Raw genomic sequence first — 23,433 nt, forward strand, 5'->3', positions numbered from 1 at the left:
TGTTGTTTCTTGGATATTGGTTTTGGAGGCTTTTAATAATACTGTTTTAATTCTGGTGTTAACTAGAATACTTTAATAAAAGCATGTGCGTTTCTAAATTTCTTCTTAAAAGTCAGTTTTTAGTATTTAGAGAGATATTACCTAATAATGATGATGATAATATGGCTAACACTTATTAGATACTTCTGAATGTCAAGTACTGTGCTAAAGGCTTCTTGTTATCTCATTTAATCCTCATAGCAGCTTATTTTATAAATGAGGAAACTGAGGCACAGCAGTTTGGCAGCTATCAAGGTCATAAAGGTAATAGGGATTTGAGCCTTGAAACATTCTGATTTCTGAGCCCACAGTCTGTCTTATTCATCAGTGTTACTTCCCATAGTTGGTATTTTTTAGTCCTGACCCCTTTGCAGGAGCCCTTCTCTTTTAATCTAACTTTATTTGTGAAAGACTGATTATCAGTTCTTTACAACAAACAGAAAGGACCCATGAAAACATGAGATAATAAATAGGATTGCATGGTGGTATTAGATGTAAAGTCAGTAGTTTTCTAACTACACTTTACCTAATTAAGAGGTACCTTTTATATCATGTTCTTGATAGCTTCTCTTTTATGCTATTCTATTTTGTTAAAAACATTGGTGTTTGATCCACTAATTTGATTTCATACCCTGTGAGTTTCAAATTATAGTTTGAAACATTTCAGTAAACATTTATATGCTCTAAACTCTATTGTTTGTGGTCAGTTACAAAGAAAACTACTTTTGTGAAGTAGTTGCTTTCTAAAGGAAGGATCAAAACCCTAGAGCCCAGCATTCTCTCTTTTTTCCATCTAAAAGTGCTCTACATTAAACCCCTAGCTAATATTCATTCATTTTTCTGAATGAATAAGAGGGGAACACCAGAGCCCCCCAAATGATACCACATGGACTACATGACTGGCCCTTTTTAGACAAGAAAATATTTTTTTCATTGACTGTTGGTACTTAGGAAGGATTGGCTCTATTTTTGGAAATTTACAAAATGAAGAGGGGAAGAAAGGGGAAGAACTAGTGGCTGCTGAAGTTGTTTCTAGTACTTAGGTAATGAGCTACAGACAGAAGAGAAGTAGTTCTTGGAGTCACTGGGACAGTTTGTTTGTATCTTTTTTTAGTATTACTGTTTCACTGAGTTATTTAAAGTCTCTTTCTCAACTAGACTGTGAGCTCATTGAGGGCAGAGATCTAGATGTATATGTGTTTGTGTGTGTGTGTGTGTGTGTGTGTATTTATATCTCCAGCATCTAATGCTGTGTCTAGTAACTGGGAGCTGCTGACATGTTTACATGAGTTAACAGGTGCATTGAAGGCACAGATTAGGGAACTCTTCAGGGGCCTTAGTGCCTTATGTGTCTGTATCTCACAGACACACAGGCACATGGTACTTTAAATGCTATAATGTGTAAATAGGATAATGAGATATAAAATATTAAGTGACAGAAAAGGAAAAGCTTCAGAGAAGTAAATTTGATACACAGAATGGTTCCAATTCAATTCCTATGTTCATAGTTCGCAATGAATATCATGTTGTACTTCAGTCTTAGCAAGTCAGCAGCAGTTGAATAAAGGATATACAAAGCATGTGTGCATGCTAAGTCGCTTTAGTCATGTCTGACTCTTCGCAAGCCTGCTAGGCCCCTCAGTCCATGGGATTCTCCAGACAAGAATACTGGAGTGGGTTTCCATCCTCTCCTCCAGGGGATCTTACTGACCCAGGGATTGAACCCGTGTCTCTTGCATCTCTTGCATTGGCAGGCAGGCTCTTTACCACTAGCGCCACCTGAGAAGCCCAGATACGCAAAGGACATTTGGAAAATGCTGCCTGTACATCAGTGAATCAGTTTGCATGTCCAGTGCTCATGTCTTGGGTCATTGGTTTGTACATGGTTATCTGGGATACTTTTTGCTGTACCATATACCATTTCTTAAATAAGCTTCCTGTGTAAGTTACTATATAATAATTACTGTGCATATATGTTTGGTATATTAAATATATAGAGAAATTTTAGGTCAAAACTATTGTTAACTTTGACTTTTTTCTCCTTCTACAGAATGTCAGTAATATAGCTCATAATTTTGATAGCACTGTCCTAAGATAATTAGTTTTATATTACCAGCTTCAGTTCAGAGGACTGAGGGAGGCTTCACTGAATATAGTGTTATAGCAGTAAGCTAAGTTATTCAGTCCAGTACTTACGGTACCAACATTTTAATTTATAGTTATATCCAGAGCATCATATATAAGAAATTAAGATTATAATAAAGCATATGGTTCATTGGAGAACATTCTATAGAAAATGATAACTGTAAGGGATTGTCAGCTATCCAGAGAACTTTTTGTGAGTGGTTAATTGCTTCATAATTTTGGATAGCAAAGGTGTTAGTTTATCTGCTTCTTTTTTTAAGTGTGAAAACAGAATTTGGAAGGCGTTTCCTTTTACTTTTTCCTCACAACTTTTTTTTTTTTCCTTTTTAGTTCTGCCAGTTTATTGCTACCAACCCATCTCCCTCCATCCTTATGCACACATGCTCAGTCATGTAATCCCATGGACTTCAGCCCGCCAGACTCCTCTGTCCATGGATTTTTCCAGGCAAGAATACTGGAGTGGGTTGCCATTTCCTTCTCCATCCTCACAACTTTTTATTTTGAAATATTTCAAACTTAGGGAAAAGTAGCAAGAATAGTATATTAAACACCCAAGTACCATTCATATAGATTCACCAATTGCTAACAATTTGCTACTTTGCTTCTGTATTTATATATTAAAAATTTATGAATTATTTAAAGGTTGCAGATATTATGATCATAACACTTTACCACTAAAAATTCTATAGCATGCAAACATGAATCTTCTAGAAATCAACACATTCTATATAACCACGTGATCACACTCAAGGAATTTAGCACTGACACAATACTATAGTCTGAAATACATTCCACATTCAGATTTCTTCAATTATGTGCCTATGTAATACATGTGTGTGTCTATGCACACATATATATGACTTTTTTTTCTAATTCATATTTGGATCAAGGACTGCACATTGCGTTTGTTTGTTAAATCTCTTAATCTGCAGTGCTTCCCCACCCTTCTTCTACATCCTCTTTCTTCTCCCTTTTCCCTCACCCTCCTCACAGTTTTGAAGACTCTAGTGGGTTGTTTTGTAGAGTGTCCTCAATTTGGATTTGTCTGATTGTTTTAATTTTTTTCATGAGTAGATTCAGCTTAAACATTTTTTGCAGGAATAGTACATAGGTGCTGTGTTCTCAGTGTGTGACGTGGTGCCTGTGACAGTAATTTTGGTGAGAATAAATTTGATCATTGGATGAAGGTGGGATTTGACAGATTTCTGCATGGTAAAGATACATTTCCCCCTTTGTAATTAATAAGTAATCAGTGGGAAAATACTTTGAGATTATATGTGTATCTTGTTCCTCAATACACCCAGTGATTTTATTATTCATTGATGATTCTTGCCTGAATCAGTTATGGTAGTTGTAAATGGCAGTTTTCTTTTTGCATTATTCTACATTTGTCATTTGACATTATTCTAGTAAGAAGAGTTTTTTTCCTCCCTCACTTAAAAAAATTAGTATCAGTTTAAACCTGTGTGTTCTTGTGTTATTCAGAGTGTTATCTATTCATATTATTTATTTTGAAACACGTTGTCTCATTTGACTGGTGTCAGCCCCTTTTAGTTTCCTCTCATGGTTTTTCATTTTTTCCCATCAGGTTTTGAGGACTTCTTTATTTACTGGCACCAAATACTGATATTTTAGCCTGACCTTGTATTTTCTTTGCTCCAGCTCTGGAATCAGCCATTTCTCCCCAGAAAGCCTGGTTTAGTGTGGAGTAGTACATAGGCAGTAGGTATGTTCAGTGTTACTGGGATATTTTTACTTCTAGGTTCTAATAGTGGACAAAGATAACAAATATATATAAATTACTTTTTTTGGAAAAAATGTTAATGGAAGTATAGTTGATTTACAGTATTGTGTTTCAAGTGTAGAGCAGAGTGATTCAGTATATTTGCAGAGTATACTTCATTATAGGTTATTACAATATTATGAGTATAATTATCTATCCTTGCTGCCTATCTATTTATATACAGTAGTTGGTATCTCTTAATCACAGAATCCTCATCAATGAATTTGTTAGCTATGGGTTTGTCATAAATAGCCTTTATTATGTTGAAGTGTATTCCCTCTATACCAACTTTGATTAGTTTTTATCATAAGTGGATGTTCAATTTTGTCAGATGCTCTTTCTGTATCTGTAGATGATCGTGTGATTTCCGCCCCCCCCCCCCCCTTCTTTTTGTTAATGTATTACATTGATTGATTTGTGGGAATTGAGCCATCATTGCATCCCTGGAGTGAGTCCCACTTGATCATGGTATATGATCCTTTTTATGTATTGTTAAATTCTGTTTGCTAATATTTTGTTGAAGATTCTTGTATCTATATTCACCAGAGATATTGGCCTGTAATTTTTTTTTTTTTTGGTAGTGTCTTTGTCTGGTTTTGGTATCAGGGTAATGGTATCCTTGTGGAATAAATTTGGGAGTATTCCCTTCTCTTCAATTTTTTGGGATATTTTGAGATGGCTATGGATTAGTACTCTTGCCTGGAAAATCCCATGGACAGAGGAGCCTGGTAGGCTGCAGTCCATGGGGGATGGGACTGAGCGACTTCACTTTCACTTTTCACTTTCATGCATTGGAGAAGGAGATGGCAACCCACTCCAGTGTTTTTGCCTGGAGAATCCCAGGGATGGGGGAGCCTGGTGGGTTGCCGTTTATGGGGTTGCAGAGTCGAACACGACTGAAGCGACTTAGCAGAAGCAACAGCAGCAGCAGGGATTAGTTGTTCTTCTATGTTTGGTAGAGTTCCTGTGAATCCATTCAATCCTGGGCTTTTGTTTGCTGGGAGTTTTTAAACTAATTGTTTCACTACTAGTGATTAGTATGTTTGGATTGATTCAGTCTTGGAAGATTGTATGTTTTTAGAAATTGTATTGTATTTAGAAATTTATCCATTTCTTCTAGGTGGTCCAATTTGTTGGCATATAAATATCTGTAGTGTTTTCTTATGTTTTTTTGGTATCTCTGAGGTCAGTTGTAATTTTTCCTGTTTCAGTTCTTATTTATTTAGGCTCTCTTTTTCTTGGTGAGCCTGACTAAAGACTTAGCAATTTTATCTTTTCAAAAAATAAAAAATAAAAAAACCTGATGCTCGGTTTCATTGATGTCTTTTATTGATTTTTATTTTGGTCTACATTTATTTATTTCCTGTGATCCTTATTATTTCCTTCCTTCTGCTATCTTTGGATTTTGCTCTTTTTATAAGTAACTTAGGTTGTTTATTTGAGGTTTTTTTTTGTTTCTTGGGGTATCCCTAAACTTCCTTCTTAGAATTGTTTTTCCTGGGTGCCGTAGATTTTGGAAAGTTGTGTTTTTATTTTTATTCATCTCCAGGTATTTTCTGATTTCCTCTTTGACGTCTTCATTGACCCAGTAGTTTTTTTTTTAATAACATGTTGTTTAGTCTCCACTTGTTTGTGTTTTCCCATTTTTTTCCCCCTCTGATTTGTAGTTTAATATTGTTTTGGTCAGAAAAAATGCTTCCTATAATTTCTGTCCTCTTAAATTTGTTGGGACTTGTTTTGTGGCCTAGAATATGATCTGTCATGGAGAATGTTCCATGTGTACTTGAAAATAATATGTATTCCACTATTTTCAGATGAAATATCCTATAGATATCTACTAAGTCTGGTCTAATGTGTCATTTAAGATGACTGTTTACTTATTGATTTTCTGACTGGTTGATCTGTCCATTGATGCAAATTGGGTGTTAATATTCTCTACTATTATTGTATTAAATTGTCAGTTTCTCCATTTATGTCTGTTAATATTTGCTTTTAGGTGTTCTATACCAGTGCATATATGTTTACAAATGTTCCATCCACTTGATCTGTTTATTGTTATGTAATACCCTTCTTTGTCTTTTGTTATAGATTATTTTAAAGCCTAGTTCCCCCAGCTTTCTTTTCATTTCATTTGGTTGGGATACGTTTTGCCATTCCCTCACTTTCAGTCTTTGTGTGTCATTAGCTCTGAAGTGAGTCTCATAAGCAGCGTGTAGATGGGTCATTTTAATCTAATCAGTCACCTTACCTTTTTTTCCTTTTTTTTAAAATTTAAAGTAGTTTGTATTGCATTATAGTTGCTTTGCATTGTCATGTTAGTGTCAACTGCATAGCAGAATGAATCAGCCATACATATACATATATCAACTCCCTTTTGCATTTCCCTCCCATTTAGGACTCTGTGGTGCTTTAAGTAGAGTTGCCTGTGCTGTGCCGTATGTTCCCATCAGTTATCTACTTTACACATCTCCCGATTCCTCCCATCCCACCCCTTTCCCCCTTGGCATCTATATATTTGTTCTCTATGTCTGTGAGTTTATTTCTAATTTGCAGCCAAGGTCATCTATACCATTTTTTATAGATTCCATGTATATGCCTTAATATACTATATTTGTTTTTCTCTTTGACTTATCAGTGACCTTCACTCTGTAGGTCAGTCTTCCTGCCTTACTTCACTCTCTAGGTCTATCCAACCCCTTATGTCTTTTGATTGGAGTTTTATTCAGTTGACATTTAAAATGATTATTGTTAGATAAATACTTTTCTTGACATTTTTGTTATTTGTTTTCTGCAAGTTGTTATTCTCTGTTCTTCTTAGTATAATTTCTTCCATTGTGATTTGATTTTATTTAGTGGTATGCTTGTGTTTTCCTTTCATTCTAATTTCCTATATCTATTGTAGGTTTTTGACTTATGGTTACCATGGGATTCATATGTGTTGACATACAACTATATCTACTTGTTTTAAACTGATAGTTATAGAAGTTCAGACACATTCTAGAATATCTACATTTTTAACTCCCTTTCCCTACATTTTGTGTTTTTGAGTTCATATTTTACATGATCATATTTATCCCTAAACAGTTCTTTGCAGTTATGGTTGATTTCATAATTTTTGTCTTTTAACCTTTATAATAACTTATTTAAATAGTTGATCCACAACCTTTACTATATATTTGGCTTTTCTAGTGGGGTTTTTCCTGTCCTATAAATTCTTCTTGTAGCTTTATCTTTTTCACTTAGAGAAGGCCCTTTACCACTTCTTTTAGAATTGATTTAGTATTGATGAATTCTCTTAGTTTTCGCTTTTCTCTTCTTCAGTTCTAAGTGATGATCTTGCTGGGTAGAGTATGGTGGGTTGTGTATATTCCCCTTTCTGCACTTTAAATATACCATGCTACTCCCTCCTGGCAGGCAGAATTTCTGCTGAAAAATCGACTTAAAACCTTATTGGGGGTTCCTTTGTATGTGACTCTGTTTTTCTCTAGCTGTCTTTAGAATCCTCTTTGTCTTTAACTTTTGCCATTTTACTTACAATATGTCTTGGTCTCTCTGGTTTTCTCTTTTTGGGATTCTGTGCTTCCTGTACCTAGATATCTGTTTCCTTCTTCAGGTTCAAAAATTCTTCAACCATAACTTCATCAAATATTTTCAACCTTTTTTTCTCTCTCTTCTTCAGGACCTCTATAATGTGGATAGCATATACTTAATAATGTCTTAGAAGTTCCTTCCTCATTTTTAAAAAAAATTGTTTTTGTTTTTGCTCCTCTAATTGAGTGATTTCCATTATTCTATCTTTCAGAGTGCTTATGCTTTTTTCTGTATCACCTGGTCTGCTGTTAATTTCCGTCTAGTGTATTTTTCATTTCAGTTATTGTGTTCTTCAGCTCTGACTGATTCTTCTTTATATTTTCTGGTTCCTTGTAAGATTTCTTACTGTGTTCATTTATTCTTTTCCCAGTTTCAGGCAGCATTCTTACTATGAATGCTTTATCTGGTAAATTATTTCTTTCATTAGTTTTTTTTCTTCTTCTTTTCCAGGGTTTTTTCTCGTGGTCTTTCATTTGAGGCAAATTTCTCTCTTCTCATTTTGGTAAACTCTCTGTGTCTGTGGAATTGGGTGAAGCACATTATCTGTCCTGGTCTTGAAGGAGTATATTTACGTGGGAGTGTCCCTATACACTCTGCAGATACCCTGTGACTTTGGTAGGAGAGCTGGATCGGAAGTGAGCACGGTCACATGTTCGCTCGGGGTGGACTCACAGCTGTCATCCTGGTAGGAGGAGAGACGGGAGATGAAGGTGCTGGAGCTGTTCCCAGGTTTGAGCCAGAGCTGTGCTGAGTGGTTGTCACTGCTCTCTTGGGCAGAGTCACGTCCTAACATGCTGGAGCAAAAGCCCTGAAGTCTGGGTCCAAGGTGGTTCTGTTCCCTTTAAGTGTGTTCTCTCTCCCCTCTCAGCAATGGGACTGTCGTCCCCAAGGGGAACAACACTAGAGCAGAGTGGCTGGTATGGGCCAAGTCGTCTGCCGCTCGGAGCTCAAGACCGCGCCCCGTCAGCTGTCTCCATCGGGGTCAGCAGTGGCTGCACTCTCCCTGATATTCAAGTGCCGTGTCTTGTCCAAGCCAACTCTGCCGCCTCCAAGCGTGCACTATCCTTGACAGTGCACACTAGCCTTCACACTGCTGCTGGAGCTGTCTCTCACAATATTGTGTGAGTCCTGGTATGACTGCCCCCCACTCCCACCCTCTGAAGTTTTTAACTTTTAAAATTATCCACATTGAGCCTCAAACAATTCCTCAGCTGAATCCAGTCTTTCCTATCTGCGTGCTGGTTTCTGTGGCAGTTTCTGCTTCAAATCTCTGCTCCCATAAGCTGTGACTCTCTGTTTTTACCTCTCTCTCCAATCTGCAGTTTGCCCTGTGTCCTCTCTTACGGATCTAGGAACAGCTGCTGATTTTCCAGTCTGTTTTGCCTTTTTTTACTTGTTAGGACACAATGAGGACTTCCGAGCTCTTTACATGTGGAACTGGAAATCACTGCCAGTCACTGTCTTTTAATTGTGAATTTTACTTGGCTAGCTCCTCTCTGTCAATGTGCTAAAGCTATTTTCCTCTATACAATTTTTATCCATAGAAAACATTGACATTTACTCCTAGCTTTAATCATTTTGACATGAGCAGTATGATGTCAACAGCAGTTATTGAATACCATCGATTTGAATTGCAATTTCTTTTTACTATTAATTTTTACTTATTAAATTTCTTAGTACTTATTGCATACTCACATTTAAGAATTTTATAGAGTTGTGTTTATTTGTAGTGTAGTTTGTTTCCTTTATCCATTTGTCTTTTGAAAGAGGGAAGTTTTATGGATTTTAAACTGCAAATTTTTGAATGTCTGAAAATGGCTTTAGCTTTATTCTTTCACATGAATGCTAATTTTGAGGGAATATAATTCTGTTTCATATGATTTTCTTTCAGAACTTCAAAGCTACATTTCACTGTCTTTTAACATCATAACATGCCAAAAATGATACGATACCAGGTTTTTGGGTTTTTTTGGTAGGCAGTCTTTATTCCCTGTTAAGTTAAAAAATTGAGAAGCAAAGATCTGTAGTCTTAAGATTTCTAATTTGCTTTTGTTTTCCTAAGAATAGTTCTATTAGAATTAGTTTGAATTGAGGATAGTTAAGATGAAGGGTATAGTTATATTTAAAAAATCCCAACTAATAAACTCCCATTTTCCCCCCAAATCATAAGCTTAAATAAAAGGAAAGCCCCTCCGAGTCAAATAACCTTCCCTCCTGTTGTCATCCTACAGTGTCTTTTTAATGCTTGTGCCAGTGAGTAGTGGCCAGTTGCCTGGGGTAGCATATTCTCCTTCCTCCTTTTTGACTATGCCTGAATTTATGTATTTTGAGTTGGAATATAGCTTCCTCAACAATTTGTTTATTGTCTTCTTAATGGACAGTTCAAAATAAAGCTCCTCCTCCAGGCAATTGTAATTTTAGTTTAGATGATGAGCTAGAGATGGTGTCTTCTTTTATACCTACAATTCCTATCCAGGTGTTTCAAAATTTGTAACTACTTTTTAACTGTTTGTTGAAAACTATGTAATAACTTTGTATATTTTTATATAAATAATTTGTATCTTCAACTATCCCTTTATTTAATTTTTTTTTCCAACTTAGACCTTGTGTGGACAGTAATGACCTCACGTTTCCGATTGCCTGCTGGCAGAACCTACAATGTACGAGCATCAGAGTTGGCCCGAGATAGACAGCATACAGAGGTGGTTTGCAACATCCTTCTCCTGGATAACACTGTACAAGCTTTCAAAGTTAATGTAAGTATTTTATGTCTTTTTAAATTTTGATATTTTGGTTATAAACCTGAATTTATTGTAAGTTTTAAAGCTAAAATTGTTTAATTATGGTACAGTTTGAAAAGCCTTATTCAGTGAGGAAAGTCTTGTTAGTTTGGGTTTGTAACTATCAAATACACATTCTAAATTCAAATTGGGTCTATTAAGAGGTTGACAAGCCAGCAGTGGATTATTAGTGGAGCACATCATTAGTATGTGGGTGCATGCGTGTGTGTGTGTTCAATTGTGTCTGACTGTAGCCTGTGAGGCTCCTTTGTCCATGAAATTCTTGCAGCAAGAATACTGGAGTGGGTTGCCATTTCCTCTTCTAGGGCATCTTCCTGACTCATGGATTGAACCTGCGTCTCCTGTGTCTCTTCCGTTGGAGGCAGATTTTTTACCGCTGAGGTTTTTATAAATGTGTTTGAAAGTATGACAAAGGCATTCCTCTTTTTTTTTTTTAATTTAAATGATTTCAAACCTATAGAAAGGTGAAAGAATAGTATTATGAATACCCACCTACCATTTTCCTGGATTGACCTGTTGTTAACATTTTGCTCATTTCATCTTTCTTTTTCTGTCTGTATTTTCCTAGCCTTCTGAAAGTAGGTGATACACTTTACCTGTGTTTCAGGAGCCTATTGTGTTTATCATTCAGTCGAGTCCTACTCTGTGACCCCATGGACTACAGCCCATCAGGCTTGCCAGGCTCCTCTGTCCGTGGAATTCTCCAGGCAGAATACTGGAGTGGGTTGCCACTCCCTTCTTCAGGGGATCTTCCCGACCCAGGGTTGGAACCTGGGTCGCCTACGTGGCAGGCACATTGCTTACCATCTGAGCCACCAAGAAAGGCAGCCTAAGAATCTCATAAATTACTGCTATACCATTATCACATCCTAAAATTTAACATTATGAAAACAGTAGTACCTAATACATAGTCCATGTTCAAACTGGAATTCCTCATTTCCACATCTCCAGGATAACACTTTGATCTGCTTCCTGCTGTGTTACCCAGGTATTTCCAGACTTTGAAATCTTTACATAATATAGAATATTAATCTTCAGAATTCCTCCCTTTTGTAACAGCATGCATAGACCTTATGCTAAGTGAGATCAGTCAGACAGAGAAAGGCAAATACGGTGTGATTTTACTTATATGTGGAATCTGAAAAAAACCTGAACTCAGAATAGTTTTGGCAGGGCCAAGAGATGGGGAAGATGGGGAGATGTGGGTTAAGCTTCCAGTTATCAGATAAGTAAGTTTTGGGGAGCTAATGTACAACATGGGGTCTAATGGTAACAGTACTGTGTTACATGCTTGAAAGTTGCTAAGAGAATGAATGTTAAATGTTCTCACCACATACTGTGTTTATGTTACATTTCCTATCTGACATAATTTTCTTGTTGTATACTTTAGTTGATATAGTTTTGTATTTTTCAATATAGTAATCAGCATGCTATCTACTTATTCTTTCAGGAAGACATATGTTTGGTATATTTATTTTATATATGTTTATATTTAGATCTTTTTAATATGTTTTATATACTTAAATATCATTTCTAATAGAGTTGAGTATGTTACTAGGAACTTTCTCTGTCATTAATTTAGGACATCAGAAAACTTAGGAGAAACAGTATGAAAAATTGACTGTTGGATATGTAATATATTTATTCCTCTTGGTGTCAGGACTGGATTCATTCAGAGTGTCAGAGTTGCTTTGCACTTTTATTATTGATGCTGCATATTTTAATCTATGTGAACAGTTCTCTTGTTATGCAACTTACAGTCTATGCAGTGGTTCATGATAGCCTGCACACTAGTAGGAGAGCTTTAACTTTGCTAGTTATTCTTTCATGTCCATTATGTACCTCTAAGTCTTAGAAATCCCCATTGTGGACAGTTCCTAGATTCTCCAGCATCTCTTCACTGGAAAGGAGAACCACTCAGTTTCGTTTGGAGGTTATGAGTGAGTGTAACATCTTAGTTGTTGGAGCCATTACTTTCCCTGAAGATTTTTATATCATAGGTAAAATATTCCTTGTTGCCAAAGCCTGCTTTTTTTTTCATCTGATACTCATCTCATCAAAGTTTTTCCTTTATATTTTTCTGAGAGAAAATGTTGTGCTAAAGGAGTTGATGGAACTTTATTAGTTCTCTTTGTGTGGACGTAAGCTCATTATTGTTGCTTCAGGTTCAAGTTCTGTTTTCATGGCCATTCATTTTACTGTAGCTGGCCTACAGATCTGTCTCCGTCATGCCCTAAATTATCATCAATTTACCAAAAACATATTTCTATTAGAGACTTTAAAATATATAGTATCTGTACTATAAAAGCAGAGACGTTATTTACTGACCAAGGTCTGTCTTGTCAAAGCTATGGTTTTTCCAGTAGTCATGTATAGATGTGAGAGTTGGACCATAAAGAAAGCTGAGCACCTTAGAATTGATGCTTTTGAACTGTGGTGTTGGAGAAGACTCTTGAGAGTCTGCAAGGAGATCCAACCAGTCAATCCTAAAGGAAATTAGTCCTGAATACTCTTTGGAAGGACTGATGCTGAAGTTCCAATACTTTGGCCACCTGATGCGTAGCCCTGACTCACTAGAAAAGACCCTGATGCTGGGAAAGATTGAAGGCAGGAAGAGAAGGGGATGATAGAGGATGACACGGTTGGATTGCATCACTGACTCAAGGGACATGAGTTTGAAAAAGCTTCGGAAGTTGGTGATGGACAGGACTGGCATGCTGCAGTTCATGGGGTCTCAGAGTCGAATAAGACTGAGTGACTGAACTGAACTGAATCCGTATTATACATGGATTGATTTCAGTCTATGATGATTTTCCCCTAATTTTTGTTTTTATTTTTCCTTTGGTAGAGATATTTAGCAGTAACCTGTGTGACAAGGAGGGTTTCTGTAGAACCAGCCTGTTGCAAATATTAGGACTGTGCAAGAAATTACCCCAGAACTTCACGGCGTGTTTACTATCCTCAGGAATTCTGTGAGTCAGGGGTCCAACAAAGATGATTTATACCCGCTGCTGCGTATGTTGGACTTCAGCTGGAAGACTCAAAGGCTAGAGGCTAAAATTGTTTGAAGTCTAGCTCACTCGTATAACACTTACCTCAGACCTTAGATGGTCACCTGTATGTGACCTCTCTGTGTCCTGAGCTTCTTCATAGCACAGTGACTGACTTCTAAAAGTAAGCATCCTTAGAGAGAGCACCAGGATGTGGCCACATTACCTTTTCTCATCTGGCCTTGAAAGGCACATAATGTCAGCTCCACCATATTCCATTTGTCAAGACTATCACAAAGTCACACTTGGGATCAAGGAAAGGGAAATAGACTGTCAGTTGATGGAAAGTAGCAAGGTTCTAAAAGATCACGTGGGGTGAGACAACTGCTGTAGACTCTTTGGGGAAAGTATAATCTGCCAGTGTGTCCATCTGGTGGGAGGCTTCCATCTAACACATTCTCTTCACACGACTATACCTGTGTTCGCCTTCGCATGTTCTTAAGAATGTTCTCCCACAATTGTCTCCCTTCCTACTTGAAAGATGACTGACATATTAGAGGTCAGAGATAAGAGGGAGATTTAATTTTTACTGTCTACCTTTTATATCATTTAAATTGTTTTCTGGGTTTTATATATTTATTTTATATGTGTATGTATGTAAAATTGATATATATAGTTATATTTGGGAAAAACTGAAACGATACTCAAAATGTATGGTCATTTATTTAGCACACATGATTCAATGCACAGTTCTGAGGCACTTCATAGGTAGCAGTATTTAAAGACGAAACATGACTTAGGCAGGGAGGTTTTATGCTCGGTTTTTTTCGTTTTTGTCCACATAGCATTGTTCCCTCAGTTTTCTTTTTGTTTTCTTTGTTATGTATCTCTTATGTACTCAATAAAGAATAACTGATAATTTTTTTATTGAAGTATTGATACAATTGATTTATAAAATTATGTTGTTTCTGGTGTACAGTGTAGTGATTCATTTTTGTTGTTGATTATATTCTTTTATAGGTTATTATAAGATACTGGGTGTAATTCCCTATGCTGTACTGTAAATCCTTGTGGCATATCTGTTCTAGGTATAGTAGTTTGTTAATTCCATACCCCTAATTTGTCCCTTCCCTTTGATAACCACATGTCTGTTTTCTGTATCTGTTTGCATATATATTCATTTGTATTATTTTTCAGATTCCACTGAAGAGTGATTTATAGCATTTGTCTTTCTCTTTCTGCTTACTTGGTATGATAATACCTAGGTCCATCCAGATTGCTGCAAATGGCAATAATGCATCCTTTTTTATGGCTGAGTAATATTCCATTATGTATATGTGCCACATCTTATTCATTCATCTGTTGATGGGCACTTGGTTGGATTCTTTGTCTTGGCTAGCTGTTTGTTGTAAATTGTGCTTCTGTGAACATTGTGGTGCATGTATCTTCAAATTACTGTTTTTGCTTTTTCCAGATATATACCCAGGAGTAGAATTGTTGGATCATATTGTAATTCTATTTTTAGTTTTCTGAGGAACCACTATACTGTTTTCAATAGTGACTGCATCAATTTACATTCCTACCAACAGTGTGTGAGGTTTCCCTTTTCTCTACATCCTCTTCAGTATTTGTTACTTGTAGACTTTGATGATGGCCTTTCTGAAAATTCTGAGGTGATCCCTCATTGTGGTTTTGATATGTGTTGCTTTAATAATTAACTATATTGAGCATCTTTTCATGGGCTTACTAGTCATCTGTATGTCTTCTTTGGGAAAATGTTGAAGTCTTTTGCCCATTTTTTGATTGGAATGTTTGTTTTTATGATATTGAGTTATAAGAGCTATTTGTATATTTTAGATATTAATCCCTTTTCAGTCATCATTTGCAAATATTTTTTCCGTTCTATAAGTTGTCTTCATTTTGTCGATAGTTTCCTTTGCTGTGCAAAAGCTTTCAAGTTTAATTAGATACTATTTATTTTTGCTTTTATTTCTTTTGCTTTGGGGGAGACTGAGCTAAAAAATTATTGCAATAATTTACATCAAAGAGTATTTTGCCTGCATTCTCTTCTGGGAATTTTATGGTGTCGTGTCTAACATTTAAGTCTTTAAACTGACTTTGAGTTTATTTTTGTATGTGTGTGAAGAAGTGTTCTAAATTTATTGTTCTGTGTGTAGCTTTCCAGTTTTCCAGCACTACTTGTTGAAGAGATTATCTTTTCTCTATTGTATATTCTTCCCAAATCCATTGTACAAACATAATTATAGATGTAGAATTAGCAGGTGGCTGCTGATTGAAATTGGAAGCAAAAGGAGCATAAGAATGATAGACATACCTAAATGGACCTTACTTTGAATCATTTTGCAATCATATTTGTAAAAGAGGATAGAATTGGGGAATTTTCCCCTCTGGTTATTCCTCCATTGTCTTTATTTTTCATATGAGAAAATAAGTTTAGATAATTTCAGATAAAATAAGTTTAGGTAATATCAAATGAGAAAATAAGTTTAGATAAGTTTAAATAAGTTAGAATTATTAGGTTATTTGCCAAGTCGGGAACAGAACCGGTAATATGTGTATGTAAGAAGGTCTGTTTGGACCTCTTATTTTCAACACTTTGGTATTAAATATCATTTATTTGGTATTATTTCTAGCCGTACTTGAATTTGATTTCTTAATTCCTTTCAAAATACTGTCATTTATACATCATTCAGATTCTCTGAGAAATTTTTTGCTTTTTGGTTATTTGGTTTATTCATGTACACAATTTAAAATAATTATTCTGTTAAGTGTTGCAACAAGAACAGACCCCTACTTTGTTGCTCCTTAGAAGTAATTGCATTTGACACATTTAGTTTTTTCTGTTGTGTTTATATCTGTGGTTCTAGGAAACATACTTACAGTATTTCTGGTTTTGCCTGGTTTTGTTTTTTGTTCTCCATGTTATGTATTGACTTTGGAGAATGAGACTAGATCTTATACTTCTCCTCCCCCTCCATACACAAATACTTCCCCTCTGTCATCCTTTCAATAAACAAAGGAGTTAATGTAACAACATTTGGTTAGTTCAGAATTTCTTTTCCTTAGAGGGAAATCCTTCAGTCTTCTGCCAGAGCTTGTAGTACCCTGAGTGGGTCTTCTGAGAGCTGAGTGAAGGGGACTGAGAAGTCTCCGCTCTTCCATAGGTAGACTTCTGTTTGTTATAGGTAGATTTTTCCTGTTTTCAGCTCAGTAAAAATCAGTCAGCTGTACCTGGTGTTTCCGAGTCTAGATGATTACTAGGCCATTTTCTTCAGAGAATGAATCTCTCATTCTTGTATGGTTGGCAGAGGAAGGAGAAGTGAGAGCTGGCTGTGGAAAGCAGTTACAGACACACTCTGAGTGGAGCCCTCCCAGCACTGTCAGGGGTCATAAATACACCGTTCTGTGCAGCCTGCCTCATGTGACCTTGAGATCTCTCAGATTGATTTTCAACATCTGCTCTGAAGGAGAATTTACTATTTACCAAGGTTTTTGAGGAAAACTAGATGTTAAAATGGAAGTGGGCATATTTAGTGCAAAAAGTATGATAATTGGCCAATTGTCATCAGTCAGTCAGTTCAGTCGTGTCTGACTCTTTGCGACCCCATGGACTGCAGCATGCCGGTCTTCCCAGTCCATCACCAACTCCCAGAGCTTACTCAAACTCATGTCCATTGAGTTGGTGATGTCATCCAACCATCTCACCCTCTATCGTCCCCTTCTCCTTCCACCTTCAGTCTTTCCCAGCATCAGGGTCTTTTCCAGTGAGTCAGTTCTTCACATCAGGTGGCCAGAGTACTGGAGTTTCAGCTTCAGCATCAGTCCTTCCAATGAATATTCAGGACTGATGTCCTTTGGGATTGACTGTAGTCTCCTTGCAGTTATAGTGTTTGACAATTCCAACATTGTAGTATGTGATAGATCATTAAATCTTTTCTTTAATTTGAATGTTTTTTCTCTAGACTATATAATATTAAGCACTAGAAAAGTATCCATTAGGTTTATAGTTGTGCATAAAATTACCATATTTCTTGGTTTATTCTTTGATTATTTTTTGTTTTTATCAGGCATATATAGTTCTTAGGTCTTGTGTCATGTTTGTCATGTATAAGTCTTTACTGTTAAAGACATTTACTTCTTTTTTAAAAATAAATGATAGATATTATGTTAAAAATGTATTTTTATCTGTGTCAGGTCTTAATTGTGACACATGGGCTTCTCTGTAGTTGTGGCATGCAGACTCAGTGGTTGTGATGCATGGGTTTGCTCCACAGCATATGGGATCTTAGTTCGCCGACCAGGGATCAAACGTGAGTCCCCTGCATTGAAAGGCAGATTCTTAACCATTTTTCCACCAGGGAAGTCCCAAGACATGGACGATTTCCTTGGCAGTTATGCAGTGATGAATTTAAAAGTTTTTATTTTGAAGATTTACTAGTTCTATGACTACACACAAGTTGCTCTCCCTTTGTGTGTTGCAGATTCTTCATTTGTTGAAAAGGAACATGTATCTTGCATAGGACATTTAGAATTAAATGAGAGTGTTTATGAAGTGTTCTGTGTGTGTCTGACTCACAAGATTGATTCTTTATTGCTTGTGATCCAGTTGACCTATTCTCTGGTTCCAGAAGTGTTTTCTTGGAAGAATATTATTATTAAAATTTCTCACAATTGCTTTATACATCTATATGATATTCTTACCTATGTACTTTGTACATGTACAGTTTCCAAAACCCAGCTTGTTTCTGGCATATTGATTAAAAACACATGTACACAGGAATTCCTTGGCAGTCCAGTGGTTAAGACTCCATGCTCTCACTGCTGAGGACCCAGATTTAATCCATGGTCAGGGAACTAGGATCCTGAAAGTCAAGTAGCAGAGCCAAAAACAAACAAGTAGTGTACATGAAAATTGTAAAAATGCAAGTTTATTCTTAAAGAGTTGTCAGATGTTACATTTTTGAGAGTTAGATATTTTTTATCTTGGCTGCTACAGTAAATTGTCTTTGTTCATGGACTTCATTTAATGACAATTATTTAGTGCATATTATACATTATGGGAAAAAGTTTCAGAAAGCAGCTGTAGGCCATTAAAATTCTGATGAATATGATGGATTCTAGTTAGATTCTGTAACTTAGTGTCCTCTACTTTAGAAATAATTATAATTTTCTTGTTTATTTATTATAATATGTATAATACATGTTATACAGTGTGGTGCACGGATCTTTACAGCTCAATGAGTGCTTATCTCTGTATGTATCTGTGGAACTGCCAGCAGAGATTAAGATACTGAATTCTTCCCTCAGCAAGAAAGATTCTTCTGCTAAGTATTTCTTACTCCATTTTATCTTTGTTAGCTTAATTTTTGGTTAACCTTTTAATGCTATGCTTTCAGTGATTATGTTAGAAATTGCAAAATTTGTCAACTTAACAAAAGCCTATCTTTATTTATACAGTTGACTCTTTAACGTAACATGTTTGAAATGTGTGGTTCCACCTGTACATGGATATTTTTAATGAATGCATACTGCAGTACTACACAGTCCACATTGGGTTGACACTGCAAATATGGAATCATGGATATGGAGACTGTAAAGTTACACACAGATTCTCTACCGTGCAGAGGGTCTGTGCCCCTGATCCCCAGGTTGTTCAAGGGTCAACTCTACTCATACCATGTTTACCCCAAATGCAAAAACTTACAGCGGCCTGAATCTATTTACTTGTGTCCTGTGTTTTTTTTTGCTATTATTCTTATGTTTGCCATCCTCCTCATGTGTTTTGGGGCTTCCTCCTCATGTTTTTGGGCTTCCCCGTTGGCTCAGACAGTAAAGAATCTGCCTGCAATGCAGGAGACCTGGGTTTGAACCCTGGGTCAGTAAGATCCCCTGAAGAAGGAAATGGCAACCCACTCCAGTATTCTTGCCTTAAGAATTCCGTGGACAGAGGAACCTGGTAGGCTACAGTCCATGAAGTTGCAAAGAGAGAGACAGGACTGAGCATAGGATCAAAGTTGTCTACTACCAATTTAACTGGCTGTTAGAATAAAATTCAGTACTATTTAGAGGAAGATAACACTCCGGGGCTTCTACACTAGGGTTGAATAGGGGTCAGCAAACCTTTCTTATAAGAGGCCAGCTCTATAAGACACTGCTTTAAACTGTCAATATTCTGTTTTCCTTTATGTTTACACTATTTGCATCTATTCATTTCTTATATATCCATACTTTCATTTAGAATCTTTCTCTTCCTAAAGAACCTCTTTTATTGTTTTTTGAAATAGAGTCTATTAATAGCAGTCTTTCAACTTTTTGTTTGTCTGAAAATGCATTTAGTTACTCCTTATTTTGGAGGACAGTTTTTCTGGGTATAGAATTCTACATTGATAGGCTTTTTTCTTTGTAGTTTAAATGTATCATTTCATTGGTTTTCATAGTTTCCCTTGAGAAGTGATTTTTTATTGTTGTTTTCAAGCAGGATGAGAGATAAGTCCTTTCTTCCTCTGTTTTTGAGTTCTCTCACTTTATTTTTGATTCTAGTCTCTTGTCTATAATATACATAGATACGGTTTTGTGTTTGTGCATTTGTCTTGCTTGGTATTCACTGAGCTTCTTGAATCCATAGGTTGATATCTTATAAAATTTGAAAATTTCTTATCCTTTACAGATTTAAATATTGCTTCTGGCCCATTTTTCCTTCTCTCCTTCTGGACTCCAGTTACATCTGTTAGATTGTTTGACTACATCCCACATCTAACATATGTTCTGTTTTGTTGTTTATAATTTCTTTCTGTGTTTTGAATAGCTACTAACTTGTTCTTGAATATGCTGATTTCATTTTTTGCTGTGGTTATTCTGCTGTTAAAACTATCCAACCAATTCCTATGTTTCACATACTGTATTCTGTAGTTCTAGAATGTCTACATGATCATTTTTATAGATTATAACTCTCTTTTTAAGTATTTCATATTTTAATCCATTTTTTCTATTCTGCCTCTGTTGTCCATATGTTAATTGTAATTATTGTGAAGCCCTTACTGGACCCAAGACCAGCGTGTAGACCCCGCATAAGTCTGTGTGTTTTTGTTGACTGCTTTGTCTCTTGATTATTAGTCGCTTTCCCTGCTTAATCGTATTGTATGATCAATACTGTGAAGGTAATGTAGAGTGTGTGTGTGTGTGTGTGTGTTTGTGTGCTCAACTGTGTCCAGCTCTTTGCAGCTGCATACACTGTAGTCCACCAGGCTCCTCTGTCCATGGGATTTTCCAGGCAAGAGTACTGGAGTGGGTTGCCATTTCCTGTTCCAGGAGATCTTCCCAGCCCAGGGATTGAACTCCATCTCTTGCATCTCCTGCATTGACAGGCATATTCTTTACCACTGTGCCACCTGGGAAACCATAATATAGAGCAGCAGAAAGCAAACTGACCACTGGGCTAAATCCAGTCTAGGGACGTTTATTATGTGGCCCATGACACTAAGAATGGATTTTTCATTTTTTAAGAGAATGAGCAACAGAGACTTTTTTTTGTTTTCAACAGAGACTATTTATGGCCCTCAAAACCTGAACATATTTACCTGCTGGCCTCTTAGGAGAAAGGTTTGCTGACCCCTATTCAACCCTAGTGTAGAAGCTCTGCAGTGTTATCTTCCTTTAAATAGCTGCTGCTGCTGCTAAGTTGCTTCAGTCATGTCTGACTCTGTGCGACCCTGTAGATGGCAGCCCACCAGGCTTCCCCATCCCTGGGATTCTTCAGGCAAGATCACTGGGGTGGGTTGCCATTTCCTTCTCCAATGCATGAAAGTGAAAAGTGAAAGTGAAGTCGTTCAGTCGTGTCTGACTCTCAGCGACCCCACGGACTGCAGCCTATCAGACTCCTCTGTCCATGGGATTGTTCAGACAGGAGTACTGGAGTGGGTTGCCATTGCCTTCTCCCCTCTAAATAGTATTGAGTTTTATTCTGACAGCCAGTTAAATTGGTAGTGGACCACTTTGATCCTATGGAAGCTTAGTTTTAGCTGTTGGTAAGTAAGACAGATCTGTTTTAACTGTATTTTCTTTCACAATTTGGGCATGGGTTATCTAGGGTCTCAGCTCAATGTTGGATTATTCATCAAGGTTTTTCTTCTGATGAAGGCTGAGCTCCATTTCTTTGGAACTGTGCAGCCTCTGAAATCTTCATTTAGCTAACAGCCTTCTAACAGCCATTCTCTCTTAGGCCTCTAGGAGCCTCACCCTGTGTGTGTGCAGTCTAGGAGGGCAGATGAGGACCTGGAGGGATTTTTATGTATTTCGATAGCTTTTTCTTTTTCACTCTTTCCTCTGATAACCTGCCCTCACCCCAATCCAGCTATTTTAGCAGTCCCAGAGTTTTCTCATCCCAGCAAGACAGCCACTCTGCTTGGGCTTTGTTTCTCTATACCATAATTCGGAAAATGCCATTAAGGAGAAAGCTAGGGTGAATGTAGGATTTGATTAATCTGGACCTCTTCTATCAAGGATAATAGTGTTGTGTTGGTTGTCATCTAATGCTTACAAATAGTGTTCTCTCTGTCTCTCTTTCTATATTTGATCCAGCTTCTATAGATGGTTTATAGCAGAAGGGTATTCTAACACTAGCTGCTCCGTCATGATAAGACCAGAATTCTGATTGTTTTGAAATGGGATCTATATTTCATAACATAATAGTGGATTTTGATTTGAAAACACTTAACATACTGCTAACAAGACAATACAGCAATCAAGATTGCTGGGAGAAATATCAGTAACCTCAGATATGCAGATGACACCACCATTATGGCAGAAAGTGAAGAAGAACTAAAGAGCCTCTTGATGTAAGTGAAAGAGAAGAGTGAAAATTCTGGCTTAAAACTCAACATTCAGAAAACTAAGATCATGGTATCTGGTCCCATCACTTCATGGCACATAGATGGGGAAACAGTGGAAACAGTGACAGACTTTATTTTTGGGGGCTCCAAAATCACTGCAGATGATTTTGACTGCAGCCATGAAATTAAAAGACTCTTGCTCCTTGGAAGAAAAGTTATGACCAACCTAGATAGCATATTAAAAAGCAGAGACATTACTTTGCTAACAAAGGTCCATCTTGTCAAAGCTATGGTTTTTCCAGTAGTCATGTGTGGATGTGAGATTTGGACTATAAAGAAAGCTGAGTGCCAAAGAAATGATGCTTTTGAACTGTGGTGTTGGGGAAGACTCTTGAGAGTCCCTTGGACTTCAAGGAGATCCAACCAGTCCATCCTAAAGGAGATCAGTCCTGAATATTTTTTGGAAGGACTGATGCTGAAGCTGGAACTGCAATACTTTGGCCACCTGATGCAAAGAACTGACTCATTGGAAAAGACCCTGATGCTGGGAAAGATTGAAGACAGGAGGAGAAGGGGACAAAAGAGGGTGAGATGGTTGAATGGCATCACTGACTCAGTGGGCTTGAGCTTGAGTAAATTCCAGGAGTTGGTGGTGGACAGGGAGGCCTGGTGTGCTGCAGTCCATGGAGTCACAGAGAGTCAGACACAACTGAGCGACTGAACTGAACTGAACTGAACATACTGCTTTCTCTGTTCCTTGATTCATTGTTCACTTGAGCCAAATAGAAGGACTCCGATCTTAGTGTATAATGGTAAATATATGCATCTTACAAAATCAGGTCATTCTAAGATACATAGATTTGGCAAAGGGTATAAAATGACACTGGGACATCCTGTCTGTCCAGTGGTTAAGAATCTGCCTGCCAGTGCAAGGGACATGGATTTGATCACTGGTCCAGGAAGATCCCACGTACAATGGAGCAGCTAAGCCAGTGCATCACAACTACTAAGCCCACGCGTCTGGTGCCTGTTCTCCCAAACAGAAGCCACCGCAGTGAGAAACTTATGCACCACAGCAAAGAGTAGCCCCTGCTCGCTGCAGATAGAGAGAGCCTGCACACAGCAGCGAAGACACAGTGCAGCCAAAAGTAAATAAATAAAAGTAGTTAGTTTTAAGAAATAAAATGGTACTTGCTTTCCGAAGAATGTGGCCCTGACCAGGTGAGCCAGCGGCT

At 37.1% G+C, this 23,433-nt stretch overlaps 1 protein-coding gene across 3 annotated transcripts in view; it reads left to right on the forward strand.

Moving 5' to 3' along the window:
• The window catches only part of PTPN4 (protein tyrosine phosphatase non-receptor type 4), a 189,355-nt gene that overhangs the window by 23,761 nt on the left and 142,161 nt on the right, over positions 1 to 23,433 (forward strand). For 2 of the 3 annotated variants that reach the window (XM_043894708.1, XM_043894710.1), the window contains exon 2: positions 10,160 to 10,314. In XM_043894708.1, coding sequence (XP_043750643.1) covers positions 10,177 to 10,314 — 138 coding nt within the window. In that variant the 5' untranslated portion in view covers positions 10,160 to 10,176. Of the gene's footprint in view, positions 1 to 8,659; positions 8,680 to 10,159; positions 10,315 to 23,433 lie in introns of those variants that run through there. The other variant, XM_043894709.1, reaches the window with a different exon arrangement.

This window comes from Cervus elaphus, chromosome 33 (genome assembly GCF_910594005.1).
Source record: "Cervus elaphus chromosome 33, mCerEla1.1, whole genome shotgun sequence".
Lineage (NCBI taxonomy): Eukaryota > Metazoa > Chordata > Mammalia > Artiodactyla > Cervidae > Cervus > Cervus elaphus.